The 17,025-nt window shown below is 44.1% G+C and overlaps 2 protein-coding genes and 1 long non-coding RNA gene across 3 annotated transcripts; 2 read left to right on the plus strand and 1 right to left on the minus strand.

Annotated features, from left to right (window-relative positions):
* Positions 1-2,960: 2,960 nt before the first annotated feature.
* LOC104014942 (feather keratin 4) lies at positions 2,961-3,308 on the minus strand. The gene has a single exon (XM_009467627.2). It carries the CDS (start codon positions 3,291-3,293, stop codon positions 2,961-2,963), a length of 333 nt encoding a protein of 110 aa, XP_009465902.2. The 5' UTR covers positions 3,294-3,308.
* A 2,272-nt stretch (positions 3,309-5,580) lies between these two features.
* LOC148053891 (feather keratin 4-like) lies at positions 5,581-5,913 on the plus strand. Its single transcript, XM_087771914.1, has one exon. The coding sequence runs from the start codon at positions 5,581-5,583 to the stop codon at positions 5,911-5,913; it is 333 nt and encodes a 110-aa protein (XP_087628040.1).
* A 1,523-nt stretch (positions 5,914-7,436) lies between these two features.
* On the plus strand, positions 7,437-16,713 carry LOC148053892 (uncharacterized). Its single transcript, XR_015707877.1, has 3 exons — positions 7,437-7,665; positions 16,037-16,159; positions 16,688-16,713. It is a non-coding gene; the product is annotated as an uncharacterized LOC148053892 (long non-coding RNA).
* The last annotated feature ends 312 nt before the right edge of the window (positions 16,714-17,025 follow it).

Genomic DNA, 17,025 nt, shown 5'->3' on the forward strand with positions numbered 1-17,025 from the left:
CTGTTACCAATACTGCAGTGTAATGCTGTACAGGTGACCCATGCAAGAAGGCTGAGGAAGCCTCTTTTCCGGCGCCACCTTGGGATTTCCTTCAGTGGTGTTTCCCAGCAATACCTGCAGAGACACCCTTTAAAGCTACTGATAGTTTATGGTAGAGGATTTACATAAACAAGAAACAGAAATAGAAACAAAGGGAAGAAGATGTTGTGGGGAAACAACCCACCTGGTCTGCTCCTCCTGCCCAAACCACACCTGGTTTCACTTTGTCTGGAAGTAGGTGATGACAGTAATGACATATACCTACAGGTACCTGCAGATGAATCACATAATTCTTGGAGATACATCCCTCTTCTAATCATCCTGCCCTCCTGATAGGGCAAATGATACTAGTATCAATATTGCTGACACCCCAAACTGCTTCTTTTGACTCATGATGTTCAGGGATACAGCCACATGCTTTGCTTTTGTAATTTTACAGACCCACAAAGTGGCACCTGGATGCCATCTTAATGCTTTTTCCCATATCATGGAAGTTTCATGTGCTTTACCGACTTAAACCATTCACAGCCATTTTTTCCACTGCAAATATGGTATAGTAAAATATTCAGAGACAAATAGCTCTATGAAAAGCAAAGTTAGCATGACATATGGACTGCCTTTGCACAGATTCCTCATATGACAAATCACAGCACTGCTGTGGCACATATGGCTACACGAACAACCATCAAACCATTTACTAAATTAGCATAAAATATTTTTATCTATATCAAGCACATAATTTTATTGTAACACCATCAAAAAAGACATTCAAATGTATCTGCAAAAACTTCCATGAATTGATTTTGGATTTCTTTACAAGCATGACTAAAAGCTCTTCCTGGTTAGCTTGGATGCACATCACAACCAAGAATAGCAAAGGGACATCCTTCGTTTCAATTTGTAACTGAAATCCAAACTCTGCTCAGGGTGCCCAGGTATTTCTGTGAAATTCTTCTAAGCCCATGGTGGACGGCTTTGGAGTCATCCATCCAAGAATGCATCACATGCAGTGTGGGTGGAATTTGTCTCATCTGGTAACATAGCACACCCAGGTTGTATGGGCATGTCTACTACACCCTAGGAGGAGCCAAATAACAGCACACGAGTGGATGAGCCATCTGCGAGAAGGAGAATGCAATGAAAAAGGAGTAACTGCCAACAAGGAGAGGCTGAGTAGTGCTTTCTGTTTGAGGCACAGTATTTCTAAGTTCTTAAAAAATAATATTTATGCCTTGGCATGTCTATACTTCAAGCCAAAAAGCATGACTGCTGTTGATGTGGACACATTAAACTCTGTTGCTGGAATGGCCACAAAACCTAGCTGGGACCATAAAATAAATATTCATAGGGATCACGCAAGACTCAGCACTGCGCTCTTGTGGCTTAGCTGAGAGTGTGACTCAAGCTGAGTAAATCAGAGTTATCTCAGACACCTCTAAACAAGATGAATTCATGTCTCTGAGCTGAAGTGTTGGCATACCCTCAACTTGTCTTGAAACTTGTGGTGCCATTTCCAGATCAGAACTACTGATGCATTTCTGGGACCTCCTGAGAGAGCATTGCCGTCAAGATGAAAGTGTCTTTTTGTGGGGGATGGTTGCTTTTTTCTTAGATGACACCAAACTGTCCCCAACTTCCTTGGGAGCAGAGAGGTTCTCCAGTTTCCAACTGTTCCTTTCTTGGAGGCTTTGATTTTCTGAAAATCTTCCTTAAATATCAGAGCCGCTTGTATAATTCTGATGATATGACTGTGTAACAACAGACTCTTTTGTCTGATGTAAGCAGAACACAACCCTAACAACCTAATCAGGCACAGGATGCCACCTTAATGCTGTCTGCTATTGAATTACTTCTAGGCTATATTCTCATGTGTCCCAAAGACATGATTTTGGTATTTTCTTCAAAACACATGTGTAAGGTTCAGCCAGCTCCTTGTGCACAGTAACAACACAAACGTAAAGTGATGGCAAAAGTAAAGTGGATGTATTTATTTGAATATAAAAATATATCTATGCTGAATATTGGCATTTTCTAACCCCAATAACAACTTTCTGCATATGTATTCTTTGACTGAGTCCTGAAGCACACATACTTCCAAGTGCAAAAGTATTTTTATGATGGCATTAAGCACGTAAGACTCTGATTCTGGTTCCAGCTGCTGGGAAGGAGGAATTATGCATTGCACAGAACATATCCTGGCCCTGTGCATGTAGGTGCATTTATAATCATCAGCTAATAAAGGGATGTAAGGGAGAGAGGTGTGAAGAAAGGCTGGAATAAAACAAAAAGAGAATGCTAATATTAGGATGCAGCATATTTTTTATTGGGAACAAGAAATGGCATTTACACTAATAATGAACCAAAAAAATTGAAGGAATGTTTCCAGTTTCTCATATCTGATTACAAGCAATTTGTCAACAAGCAATGAATCTTCCACACAAGGTGCTCTTTCTTCCCTATGGCAAATCTAATCTTGCCAACCAAGATCTGCTTTGCAGCATGCAGGAAGGCTTTGTTGAGCACAAGAGCCTAACACATGGGAGAGCAAAGCAACTTCCCTGATATGAATTTTGTTACATCTTCTAGGCTGAACATAAAACCAGAAAACCAGTGCGTGTGTTCACAGAGAGGCTAAAGCACAAAATAACTGAATTTCTCACCTCTACTGTCAGAATGGAAAATGCGTATTTTGAGAAACCAGTGCAAGTTTACAGCAACAACATCACAAGCAAAAAGAGCATAAGAAGGACAATCAGAATAGTGGTTCCCATGGGTGCTGAGCAGCACCCATAGGCCCCAATGGATTAGCTGGGAGTTGTGGGTGCCCAAGGCTTTGGAGAGCTCCATAGCTCAGTTGCACGTCCAGGTCTTGCCGTCAATTCCCCCGCTGTTTCTCCTGCCATCCACACCTTCTGCCATGCTTAACATGGCCCACAGCCCCCATAGCGCTGGCTCCAGATCTGGCTGGAGGAGGAGGAGGAGGACAAGGAGCCCCCGTAGATAAGGGAGCCCTGCAGGCCCCTGGGGCGGCCCAGCCCCAGTGGGGACGAGCTGCCCACAAAGCTCTCCTGAGGGCAGGAGCTGAGGATGGGGCCTGGGAAGGTGATGACCACAGGCGGTGGGTAGACCACAGCGCGGGAGTCCCCGCAGGAGGTGACGCAGGGCTCGTTCCAGGCGTTGGTGAAGGGCTGCGGGCAGATCATCTCACAGGGTGGGTAGCAGCGGGAGCTGAGCTGCTGGCTGGAGGAGGACATCCTTCGGGCAGGGAGGTGAACCTGCAACACACCAGGGAGCCTGAGTCAACCCACTGCTCATGAGCCACCCTGCAGACCACTCTGCTCTGCCTTGCCAGCAGCAGGGAGGGCTCAGGATGTGCCATATGGAGTTGCTCTGCTAAGGCTTGGTGTTTTTCCTCTCTCTTTCTCTTCCCCCTTCCCTGCCTGTTGCAGGTTCAGGCTGCATGTGTAGGAGTTAGTTAAAAATAACACAAACCCACTGTACCTAAAGACAAAAAAGATAATGAAGGGATCAGACTTACTTGGATCAAGACGAGAAGCAATGACCCGTGATTTGAGGACTTCTTAGCCAGAAGCTCTTATATACCATCTCCTGGATTGCCTGGGGGGGTTGAGACATCCTTTGTGTTTCAGGTTTATTTTGTTACAAAACACAACAATGCATGTAACTCCCTAGGCTTCTATGATTGTTTTATTCATCTTTGGACAATTATCAGTTTCGTCCAACACCCTCTTGTTTCTTCCTTAAACTTTCTGAAGCAGTTTCACTTCCTGCAGCATTTTGCTGATTTTACCAATGTGACAAAATTTTTGAAAACTACCTTATTTATGCAATCGCTCCACATAGCCAGTATTTTTCAAGCACTCCTCGGTATCACAAGTAGTGCAATGCACTGTGGGCTGATTTTCTTCTCTAAATCCCTGCTGATATTGAGCTGAAGCACTGTAGCGTTTATACTTAGAATAAAGATGGAAGTTTTACTCCAACGGCCTTGTTCCTCATCCCAGCTACACACTGCAGGTCTGCTACAGCACACTAAAGCATAGAGGTGATTTGTTTTGTGAACTCTTGCAGATCTTCTGTATTTTCTTTTGTCTCTGAACAGAAAACCACAACGTATTCCCTCCTGTGTCCCCCCGAAGCCTGTGCACCACGGCCCCAATTTATGCAGGCTAGCATATCCTGCTGGCTGCAGCGATATTATGACTCTGTGTCTGATGTGAGGAAAATCCTTCAATAACTATTAAAACAGTGAGGTGGGTTTTTTTGGTTTTTGTTTTGTTTTGTTTTTTTACTTGGATGTGAATGGAATAGAGCAAGACAATCCTTTAAAGTCACACAGGGGGGCAGGATGCTTTATCCTACGTTACGGGACACTCAAGGTTGGGGTCTGGTCCCGTGTGCTTTCTTTTGTCCCCAAGGAGAGACCCTACTGGAAGAGCAGACCCCAGGGGCCGTGACTGAAAGCAGAGGGAGCTGAACACAAAGCTCCTGACTCCTGCGGGAGATGTTTGCAATGCCACACCTTGCTTGGGCGTTTGCAGTGTCCTCAGTGATTCAGTGTCTCAACACTGACCTGCACCAGGACACACAGGAAAGGGTCAAAAGTCTTACATATTTCTTGATAATCCTGGAGAAAATTTAATAACGGACCCCATGAAGGTAACAATATATCTGGAGTTAAAACATTGTAATGAACATAGAGTATGAAAACCACTTCAGAAACAGAAGCTTCAGTATCTGTAAGAAAAAAAAAAATAAATAGACATGCTGCCAATCTGGGGAAGTCAGCTGAGTGATTTCTAAGAAGGAAGAACCTGGGAGACACTGAGGAAAACCTGGGCTGAGTAATACTTGCTAGCAGTGAGGAAACTATTTGCATGAATGAGGAATTGAGGAGTGATGTGTAATCTGTGTTTGGGAGCTAATTAAGATCTTGTTCACGAGGTGTCATAGACCAGTGGGCAGCCCAAGAAACGGTATAAAAAGGGCTCACAGCACAGGTAGCCTCAGACGACTGCTCTTCACTTCTCGTCTTTGGTGTCTTGGGTAAGTTTGACCCTACTTAATCTTTCCAACTTTAAGCATCGCGCTTGAGTAGGTTTAACTGAATGTTTCCGAAACACTCTGCTTGTCTTGCTTATGCCTTTTTTTCCTTGAAATCGCACTACTTTTGCAGGCTTTGGTAGATGTAGTGGGTTTTGCTGCAAAACCTGATGACGGGTGATCTCCAGCTTGTTTGCCACAGGTCACTTTGGGGGTGGCCAGCTTGGGCAGCACTCAGCATGCAGAGAGCCTGGGAGAGTGCAGAGGAGCTGCCTGGGAGGGAGGAAGGAGGACAGGGAAGGGGGAAGAGAAAGAGAGAAAAAACACCCAAGCCTTAGCAGAGCAACTCCATATGGCACATCCTGAGCCCTCCCTGCTGCTGGCAAGGCAGAGCAGAGTGGTCTGCAGGGTGGCTCGTGAGCAGTGGGTTGACTCAGGCTCCCTGGTGTGTTGCAGGTTCACCTCCCTGCCCGAAGGATGTCCTCCTCCAGCCAGCAGCTCAGCTCCCGCTGCTACCCACCCTGTGAGATGATCTGCCCGCAGCCCTTCACCAACGCCTGGAACGAGCCCTGCGTCACCTCCTGCGGGGACTCCCGCGCTGTGGTCTACCCACCGCCTGTGGTCATCACCTTCCCAGGCCCCATCCTCAGCTCCTGCCCTCAGGAGAGCTTTGTGGGCAGCTCGTCCCCACTGGGGCTGGGCCGCCCCAGGGGCCTGCAGGGCTCCCTTATCTACGGGGGCTCCTTGTCCTCCTCCTCCTCCTCCAGCCAGATCTGGAGCCAGCGCTATGGGGGCTGTGGGCCATGTTAAGCATGGCAGAAGGTGTGGATGGCAGGAGAAACAGCGGGGGAATTGACGGCAAGACCTGGACGTGCAACTGAGCTATGGAGCTCTCCAAAGCCTTGGGCACCCACAACTCCCAGCTAATCCATTGGGGCCTATGGGTGCTGCTCAGCACCCATGGGAACTGCTCTTCTGATTGCCCTTCTCATGCTCTATTTGCTGTTAATGTCAGTTGTCTCAAAACTTGTCTTTTCCATTCTTAGAAACCAAATTACTGAATATGCGAAATCTGTTTCTCACTATTAGAGCATTAAAGCACTGCTATCATTCTTTGGTAGTTTTTTATTTTGATACCCATGTCTAATAGGAAAGATCCATAGATGTCACCTTGTACTCTGATTTGTCCAGTCCGTTTGAAACTTGAACCAAGAAAGAAGAACAATGAGCTGAAAATAAATCAGTTTGATGCAGACTATTAAGTTGGCCCTTTTTTAAATCACTGAAGTCCATCTTGTATTTTTCCTTTGCTTTGCTTAAAATGTACACTTTTTGCTCCCAATAAACATTTATAATTGCATCCAAATAACATTCATCTGTTTGCTTTCTTCTCTGTTTTGGGGTAATGCAACCTCTGCAAACCAATTGAATCAAACCATCCCCTTATCTTAGGGATCTGTAGATGAGTGTTATGCTCTTACAGACAGTGTTTATATAATGCCTATGGATTCATTCATTGGGAAACTCTGCTTACAACATGCAGAGCTTGCCTGTGTGCCTGATTTAATCTTTACAAGGAACCAGGTGTGAAACAAGGTGCCCAACCCTTAGGTAAAATTTTCAAGACCAGTGTGAACTACTAAATAGCCACTCCAAATGTATTCTGATGGCTCATCCCTACTTCCCCTGCCTTTCCGTGGGTTTTTACTAGAACTATTGTAATTCCATATACTATAAAGAAATAAAGAGGGAATATTACATTGCACTATAATTCTATATAACATAGGGAAATAAAGAGAGGATATTAAACAACGCACAGCAGCAGAGGGACCTTCTCAGAGACAGAAAATTAGCTAGTGATGAAACCCCAGACTGAGATACAGGAAACTTGAATCCGCTTCCCTACTCTGTACTTTCATATCTAGCTTTCTGAGGTCATAAAACTGCCTCAACCAGGATCATAACTGCCCAAGAGCAGATATCTTTTGCTAGCTTAACTTCTTATTACTGTGCAAAGTAAAGGAGCCTCCTGGTGGAATCCTAAGAAACAGGGAAGCAGAAATTGGAACCTAAGGAAGGTCAGCAGAGTCACATTTCAAAGAGCAACTCAGATAACCAGAAGACGACTGCAGTGAGGGAAAGCAGGTATAGACAATTCTCACTAAATAGGGAGCAGTGATCCAGCAGTGCTCAGGGACCAGCTGGAAGCAATAAAAAATTGCTTTGAGGTAAATAGAGCAATTAGCCAAGTAGCACCTCAGCTGTTGCTCACTGTTACATTAACCCTATTTAGCAGAGTACTGTATAGCACCCAGCCTTTTTTCTTAGCACCTCACTGGAATTCTAGATCTGGGCTATTGTAGAGTGTTTTAAGTACAAGTAAATGGGGAGGATTGACTATGCAATGAAGATATAGCCAGCTATATCTTTCTATAGACAGCTGGATGTTACCTGTGCTGTAAGCTGTGGCAGGCGTGCTTGGCTAGCTGCTACTTTCCAGTAAGTGTCCTACTGGATCTGGTTATGCTTCCTGCGTGCGTGTGTCTGGGCATGAAAATAATGGTAAGTCTCTCTTCCATTCCTTGTACTGTTTTCTGTTTCCAGTAATTTTCTAGTAGTGCAAACTGGTCTGGTAGAAGGTCTAAAGCAGGCATACAACATGGGAAAGCTCATTGCTGAGCAGAGGACTAATGAGGTGGTTTTGATCGGTTAAGGTCTTTACTCCCCTCTCACTACAGGGCTTAACTAGGATGGAAACACCAACACTCTACACAGGAGATTCTCTCAATTGTATTATTTCATAAAAACAGATAGAAAACAAAGCCAGAATGCTAAAATTATGATGCAGTATGATTTTTTTTTTAATGGGTGATAGAGGAGGAAAGTTTACAAAAGCAAAACATGATCATACAGAAAATAAGGAATTTGAGGCTTTTACAAATGAGGTTTCTTGTTTCAGGAAGCTTCATTTCAAGCACAGTGTTCTTTTCTTCTTTCATAGCTGTAAGTTTGACGATGCAGTCCAGTTTTCATCCATTAACATAAGTCTTGATTGACATCAGGCAGTGTCAAGTGGGAGAAATCACAGTATACAAACTTCTGTGTTATGCTTCTTGTATAAAGTTATTAAGTTGAATGTAGAAGAAGTAGTAATGCCTTTGAAAATTTGGACCATGAGAAGAATAGAAGAACACATTTATGGCTAAGAAAGAGAAGTAAATAAGCAGGTACGAGCACGAATACAATGTAAAGTGTTAGCAAGAATCAGCCTTTCTATGTCAGCATCTTAAAAACCCGTCTTACTCTTGAGTTTGGATCTTGCATTCAGTATCCTGACTGCTCTTGGTGCAAGTATACTCCTGCTGGGTTTGGCAGGGCTCCCACCTTCTAGAGCGATAACCACTGAACCTCTGAGAACAATAAGGGTATGAGAACTTGCTTTCTTGGGATCCCCCATAAGCAAAAGAGCCTCTGTAGCCATAAGATCCCCCATAGCCAAGTGAGCTCCCAATGGCAGCTGGTGCTGAGGATCCCACTACACTTTCCTGAGGGCAGGAGTTGAGAATTGGCCCAGGAAAAGTGATGACAACAGGGGGTGGGTAGACCACCGCCCTGGAGTCACCGCATGATGTGACACAGGGCTCGTTCCAGGCGTTGGCGATGGGCTGTGGGCAGGTCACCTCGCATGGTGTGGAGTACTGGTAGCTGCACAGCTGTCTGTAGGAGGACATTGTTCTGTGGTGGAAGTGGATCTGAAACACAGAAAGACAGAAGACTGTGTATAAAGCAATTCAACGGTAGGTCAGAGATTTATGTTCAGGCACTCAAGCATATTTGATGAGGAAGCTACCCACTTAAGTGGCTTCCTGAACAGAGGTGATGTGGCTTCATCGTTCCTGGCTCTCTTTTCCACCTTTAGTCACACTGCTTGAGTTACATTTATCTTCTGTTCTTGCCAGATTCTCAACTTTTCCTAACCTTCCTATGTACATCAAACAACCTACACTTTTGACATATCTATACATAATGTGCCAGAACATATCCCAAAGGGCTACATCGCGAGCAGTGCTTGCTTCAGTTGTGTTCTCTTGCAAAGGAGCACAAACATTTCTGTACTTCATGAGACCAATGGCCATCTCACCCAGTCCCCTTTTCTCAGTAGTTAACCTGTAGGACAGCATTTATAGGACCACCTGTTACACAGGGCTTCAAAACTGAGCTTCACCTTCTACTAAAGCCAAGAGGAGGTTGCAGCTCACTTCTATACTAGCTTTAGGAGCTAAAAATTGCAAATCCTTGAAGCACTTAGCAAGGACTGCAGTAGTCCCTCAAGAAGCTGGATAATGCCAGCCCCAAGCTCTCTGCAGGATCAATGAAGCTGCTTTTACAGAGGCTAGCCCTGTTAGTGCCATGGCAGACATTTATGTAGGATTCAGTTAGAGGTATCATTAAAAAAAAAAAACCAACATATAAAATAGGCACAAAGAATTAAAAACTTACTCAAGTCCCAGAGGAGAAGTCAGGAGAAGCTGTTGGGAGAGATGTGAGCAGCGTGTGCTTTTATACTGCTGCTCGGATAGTCTGGAGGATCTGAGACACCCTTTGCACATGATGTTTGATTAGATTCAAAACGGAAGTGATTACACATGACGCCTCACAGCGTATAATCATTTTGTTCACTCTTTGCAGTTATTGGGCAATTCCCAGCTTTTCTTTACACCTTGCTACGTCATCCCTCTCTAAACTCTTTGATCATCTTCAGATTTATCAGATTTCAGTCTCTCTGAAACAATCCCCAGGCTTTACCCTTCTGTGGTAATGAGAGGTAGTTCAGTTAAGTTAAAACCATCTGGTTGACAACTGTATTATATCTTTTATATTTTAAAATCCACTGAGAGGTGAGGGACAGACTGTACATATTAACTTTGAAGCTCCAAGGTCCAAGTCTACTTATTTTGCCTGCTTCATGTCCCCCCTTCAGCTGCTCAGTCAGGGTCTGATGTGCTGGCACCAACAAGCCAGCAAATCTGTGCAATTCACTGTAAGGCAGAAAATGAGCATTTAGTTAATGCATAGTAGAAATGCTGCTGACTTTAAACCGCACTCCAGACTTGTATACAATTCTTGTACAGATCTTGTCACCCCAACAGCCAAAGCAAAAGGCAATTTACGGTCTGAAGAGAGGCTTTGCTCAGACTCTGCTAAGAGCTGCTGTTTATTCCCCTCCTTTGTTTGTTTGTTTCCTCATCTTTGCTTTACAGTTAGTTCTGTATGTACTCTGGGACAAACTTCTTTCCAAACTTAGGTGCCAGAGGGAATCAGATTTTGTTCAAGATGTCTCAAATGGAGTGAGAAAAATCAATGATCATTACAGAAGATGTCTTTAAGAAGGATCTCAGTGATCCTGAGAAACCAATAAATGCTTTAGCTCTCAACTTTCCCTGTACCTCATAGAGTACAGGAGATACATATGGAAAGGGGAAGCTCCATCTGGTTTTGTTTGTTATCGCTGCCTTCTAACAGGATTCTCCAGGGTAAGACTTTGAGTAGCAGGGACCTGATAGCCATCAGGGCTCAACTCCTTGAACAATACAGTAATTGGTCAGGTTGACAGTGGCCAGTTATGTGGGGGGGGGTGCAAAGGATTCAGCTCACAGACTCTCAGCAAGTAATGAATTACAGCAATAAATTCCACTAGACCTTATTGTGGCATCATAGACCATGAAGCCAGGTGCCTAATACTACTTAAGATGGAGAAGGATGTAAAAGTCAAACAATCACAAAAAAGGAGCTTGATTCGTTCCCACCCAAAACCAACAAAGGCAGCGGATTGATACCAGGAAGGACCTGGTCATTGAAGTTTTGAAAGGAAACGAACCATGAGACGTAGCATTGTGTAACAACATGATGAAGCAGGGAACACCATAGTAATTAGGATAAGTCAGAAAATGTTTTGCATCATCAAAATGAGCTGAATATGCAACAAATATCAGTTGGTAAAACAGCAGGTCCTCATGAGCAAGGTTGTTTCACATACACAAGGAGTTTAAGGAAGAGGAAAATAGTGCTCAATTGTCAATTTTTTTCTGGACGCTCCTCTTATTATATGATCCCTGTTAACTTGGCTAAGATTAAATTTACTCAATAGTTTCACAAGTATTGAAATGCAGATAGAAGAGCAGCTTTAATTGTTAACTATATTCTGCGAAAACCATGATTCTTTTAAGAGTTTGGCATGAGTCTATCTCCAGAGAAGCCTTTTCTGCCTTTTCAACTTGAAACAGTCTGTGAAAATGTGTTTATAAATTATTAGGCAGGGACTTCTACAACAGCAGAAGATTGCTTAGGGTACCTCATTGCTCTTATTTTCACATGGGTTAATCTTTATTAATAATCTTTAAATAGTTTCATAATTCATATATCTGAAAGCATTTTGCTGTAGGCGACCTTAGATTTCTACGCTCTGCTTTGGTATAAGGTTGTGAGTATTCTCAGCAGACTTTACCAGTTGACTGACACCTCACACCACAGCTGAATTTTCTACATATGTAGAGCATGAAGGGTTTCTGTGTGGCCATTTTGTAGTGTAACTTCGCCAGACTTTTTGTTTTACTTTTTACTTAAAACCCGTACCCTGGTCAGAAGAATCAGAGGCAGTTCAGGGGCGTTAGGTGGGCATAGGCAGCTTGTAACAATTCAGGGTCTGTCTGGGGAAAAAAGAAAACGTCAGAGACATGAGATGTGTGACCCATGTCGTAGATCTTTAGCTGATGCTGAGAGATGAACAAGGAAACCTGTATCAAAATGTGCGTCTAAGCACTATTTCTCCAGAGGTTTCATGGAAAGATGGCTAAGGATTACACAGCAGGAAATATTATTTACATCTTCAAAGTGCCAGAGTGGTTCAGCTGCACTGAGTAAATCTAAGCAGGGAGCCAGTGGCCACAGTCCTGTCCCTGCCCTCTAGTGAGCTGTGGTTTTGTGGACTGGCAGGAGAAAAAGAGATGTCCCTGCACAAATAACCCATGTTCTTTGCTTATTTTTCTTTCTTTTTTTTTTCTTTCTTTTCTCTTTCACTGATTTCATCAAAGTATTTGAAGGAAATGCAGGGTAGAAAAATAAACAGTGAAGAACAAAACAAAAATAGAATTAGCACAAGGCAGGAAGGTGATGGAGGTGCAGACTGCTGGGATTTTGAATGGTCTGCTTTGCTCTTTTCTTACTTCTGGCTTCATCCTGAAAGAATTTCTTGCTCTCTTAAGTGATCTTTGTGGACTTAATGGTGACAGACCATCTCCTACGAGTGCATATGCGTATATGCCCAGTGCGTGCAATGCTTGGCTGCATCAGTAGCTTCTCCTTGCCCTTTGTGATGCTTCTGTAAAATTGTACGACCCACTGGTTTTCCTTTCCATGTTTATTTTATTTCTTCTGGATGGAGACAGGTTTTCTGCCTTTCCTCTGGCCTGGGAGGGCAGGACCTGCTGCTGAACGTAAAACCCACCCAAATTCTAACTGTAACGATAGCAGGAATAGGCACACCTGTATTTTCCTTCCCAGCTCCTCCTCTGAATCAGAAACTGATGCGAAGACAAACAGTTTGCTGTGATGTCTCCATTGTCTTTCCTGTAACAACCACCTAGACTGCAGGGGTGTTGTGAAAATGCTGTCTTTTAAAGTGAGAACTACATTCCTAACTGCGTAGTCTCCGTCTGGGGGAAGCCACACCTGCACCTGCCTGGCAGACAGCTTTGTGCAGGGCGAGGTCCCAGCAAGACTGGGCTCAAAGCACTTCCCGGTGGGATTTGCTCCACGGTTGGTGTCCAAAAGACAGACGTGCATCCCACTTGCCTATGTTTTGCTGCTCATCACAATGACATGTATGCCCCAGGATAGCGCCCTGAGTGTGTTTGGATCCATGTACTGCAGGACTTTTAGGAGGTGGACAAACATCACCCATGGGATAGGACATAGAGGGAACAATAGGTCTGACAAACCTCTGTTTGAGAAGATGCTGGAGTTCTACCACCATATCCACGATCTCTGCAGTACACTAAGCTCGGCATTGCTGTCTTGTGTCTCCAAGGCTGTATTGCATGCTGACCCCTTAGAACAAGGCTGCAGCCTGCTGCAGCTTGTGATTTTTGTCTTTGCTGATAAGCATGGAAACAATGTGGTTAGTTAAGCCCAGCTACGCCAGGAGTTCATGCACTTCAGCATGTGGAAAACTTAGTGTTTTCAAGACTGCACAAGTCAGGCCATCAGAGATTTTGACTGTCACTTCGGGAGAGGAAGAAGTCAGTAATCCTCATCAGGCTTACTGTCTCAAGAGGCACTTATTTCTCTGTTCAGGAGAAAACGCCTCTGTGAACTTGTTGTGGCAAGGAGCGAATAGAGATCCTTTTGCTGTACGCTGGATCCTGAAGTATGCCCGTGCCTTCCAGGCTCTCCTTGCCCCTTACTTTTAGAACGGAGACTGGTCACTCCTAGCTCAGGAGACATCTGTCTGGTGTAGACCTGCCCTCCCAAAGATGCTGAGCCAACAAGACATGTGCTAGAAACCGGAAAATACAGGTTTATTATTTCCCATACCCCACTGCTCTGCCACTCTACCATGCTCACTCTAGCAGCAGGAACTGTGGCTTGGCCCTGCATGCTCCTCAGACCTTCAAGTGTCGTGGCAGCATGGGTATGTGTTATACAGTGTGCATCTTAAAGACTTGCAGATGGTCACGTTTCACTGTCACTTCCATAGGGTAGTATCTGCCTTGTAAACAGAAAGAAAAAAATTCTAGATGACCAGTTTATAGACATCCTTCACCACCCCTCGTTCTTCCACCATCCCTTTGAGAGCAGACCCTAACTCAGGTGACCATTAATGTTGCATTGGCAACCTTGACTGTCATCCATCTGGCTTTTTAAGGATTTAATTCCAGAGGTATTTCACAGGACCAAGGTGAATGTGTTGCAAGACTTGGAGAGTCCAGTGTGAGGACTCCCTGCTACTGCCTTCCAGGTCTGACAGATCCTGGGGGTTTGGGGTTTTGCCCATGAAACTCATTTCATTTAAACTGATCTCATGGATCACTGCATATTTTGGGTGCACACCACAGCCAAATTCTCATCTGATTTCTTCTGCCTCCAAGTTAAGCTCTCCCTTTTACAGTTTTGTGCTATATTAAGCATTTTCCCCAGCAGGTAGAATACTGCTCTGTGTAAGCCTGTGTAACACCCACATGAAATGGGAGATTACTACTGATGATTTCTAGAAGAGATGATTAAGACAGAGGCCAAATAATTTACCAAACATCTCTTGGCAATTAAGTGAGCCTCTGGGAGGAGATGTCGGGCATGTCTTGTACTTGTTAGTGTTATTATTTATAATTATAATTCTATTATCTCCTAGCTTATGTAAATGAGGTTGGCGCCCAGATACCATGAAAACAGAGAGCTCAGACAGTCACTGCTGTCAGGAACCAATAAACGAAACAAACTAGTTTTAGGTATGGTGAAAGGAAGGATTACTGTCCCTGCTGGAGAGAGCCTCCTGCAGCGAGCACAGAGGGCAGGTTGTCCTCGCCCCAATGAACACAGGATAACGAGGGCATCTAAAAACCTCTCCCCAAAGTCTTGGCAAAGGTTACACTGGAAATCTGCTCCAGACCACTGTGCCTTAACCGGGACATCTTTACTTTGCCCTGGGTCTAGACTTGATGTTCTTTTCTGTTTTCCATCTTGCAGTTTCCCTAGTAGGAGGTTCAGGAGCAAGACCAGGGCAATCTCTATGTTTACAATAAATAGCAAAGAAAACAGAGCATTTCCATCCTGCCTGATTAATCCACAGGAGTGCAGATTACAGCTCACAGCAGGGCAGGGACAGGGTTCCTTAAATGAGTTTTGCTGTCAAGAGGGAATCATCATGTGTAATCTAACTCAACTCTCCAATTACTAAATGCTGTAAGCAATATTTTTGACATATGAATCCTTTAAGATCATCACATTTAAACATAGGTGCAGGAGGACCCCAGCATTTGACCCCTCACTGATCTGTGGCCTGTTACATCAGGTGAGGAGCTGGGTACAATTTTTCCAGTTTAAATTTATTTATTACAAACTCCTGTACGTAGCCAGACCAGGATCCACTGTCTGAAAGGGTCCAACGTGATGTTTCAGAACAAAGGAGTTATTAAAAGCAGTACATTCTGGAATAACTCGTGCATGAGGCTAACTCCTTCCTAGCATTTCTAGGCAAAGGTTTCCTTGCCCTTTTTCATATTGTTTTTAACTAGGTCAATAGATAATAATATTCACCAGGAATGAAGTGGGATAAGAAGACTTCTGCAGCATGTAAGTCCCGTTGCCCTTCTCTCCACCACCCCTTCAAAACAGGCTGTAGAAACTCACTATTAATATCAGAAAGGCCCTTATATCACAAAGCTGCTTCTCTGTAAACAGGATGGTCACCACAGCTGAAGCACCTGAGGGCTGTGGTCTATAGATTTTTTTTTTTTTTAACCTATTGAGGAAAAAGGGGGTAATAAAAGGGGAGCAGAAAGGTCTTGCCAAGGTGGTATAAAGGTCTCCAAGTTTCATCTCCCTTTGCAACTGAAAGGTTTGAAAACCTTTACACCAAGCATGAAAAAGTCAATACATTATTTTTTAAAAAGTCTATTTTGTCAAATCAGCAGTCCTCTGTTCTACTGATCTGTGTGCTTTGAAGCTTGGACAAGTGGAAGGAGGAAGTTGATTTCTGCGATGAGTAGAAAGAAACTAAGGGTGAATACTGTCCCTATTTTGAGATGAAAGATTTCTGTAGAGTCTTTCAACATGGATGTGATACAATTCAACTAATAATTGCTTAACAGCAAACAATATGCAAAGATTCCTCCACCCGTTGACGTGATAAATGCAGGAAAGTTTGTTTTGTAACTAGGAAGGACCGCATGCCCGAAGCATGGCTCAGACCCTGCACCGGCTCTGAGGAACCGTATAAAAGTGTTTGGAGCACAGAGCTCTTCAAACCATTCTTCTTGGCTTCTCCTTGGTGGTGAACTGAGTAAGTCTGACTTCAGTTAATTCTGTTCTATGAGTTTAAAAGCCGCTTTAATAGGAATTTTAGTGTACTTATGTCTGAGCACCTAACATGTCTTTGCCTGTTATTGGAAGAATGTTCTTTTCATAAAAATGTTTCTGTAACTTCTTTCAGCTTGGCAGGCTTTGGAAGTTATGGGGTTTATATGGAGAGCATGGGGCTTCAAGAGATACTTGCATGTTTTGGAGAAAGAATGCTTCATGATTTTATCTGTGCCTGGGAGTGCTTTGCAGATGACAATAGTTTTAGGAACAGTTTTAAACAAATATTACTAGGTTAATCCTCATCTGTCCTTAATGAGGCTTTGCTGACTTCTAACAAGTTATCTAATCTTCATTATTTCTGCATATGAATAGCAATCGTACTTTATGCTGTGCTGTAGAAGAGTAACTTTCTGAATATGGTATGGTTTGAATAAATGAGGGTTCCCCTTTGCAAACGCACCTGCACTGTTGCCCTTGACCCATGCTTTCCCCACCCTATGTGTTTCAGGCTTACTTCCAGCCAGAAAGATGTCTTCCTACAGGCAGGTCTGCAATTATGGCAGCTATTCGCCCTGCGACGTGAGCTGCCCCCCACCATACGCAAATGCCTGGAACGAGCCCTGCGTCACCTCCTGTGGGGACTCCCGTGCTGTGGTCTACCCACCGCCCGTGGCCATCGTCTTCCCAGGCCCCATCCTCAGCACCTGCCCTCAGGAGAGCTTTGTGGGCACCTCAGCCCCGCTGGAAATAGGCAGCTCCTTTGGCTACGGGAGCTCCTTGGATGCCCAGAGCTCCTTTGGGTCCAGCACCTTCCTGGGTGGAAGGTTCTCCTACCCCTGCTATTCC

Source organism: Nipponia nippon, unplaced genomic scaffold (assembly GCF_047370975.1).
Source record: "Nipponia nippon isolate SJK-2023a ecotype South Korea unplaced genomic scaffold, ASM4737097v1 scaffold_36, whole genome shotgun sequence".
NCBI classification, from domain to species: Eukaryota; Metazoa; Chordata; class Aves; order Pelecaniformes; family Threskiornithidae; genus Nipponia; species Nipponia nippon.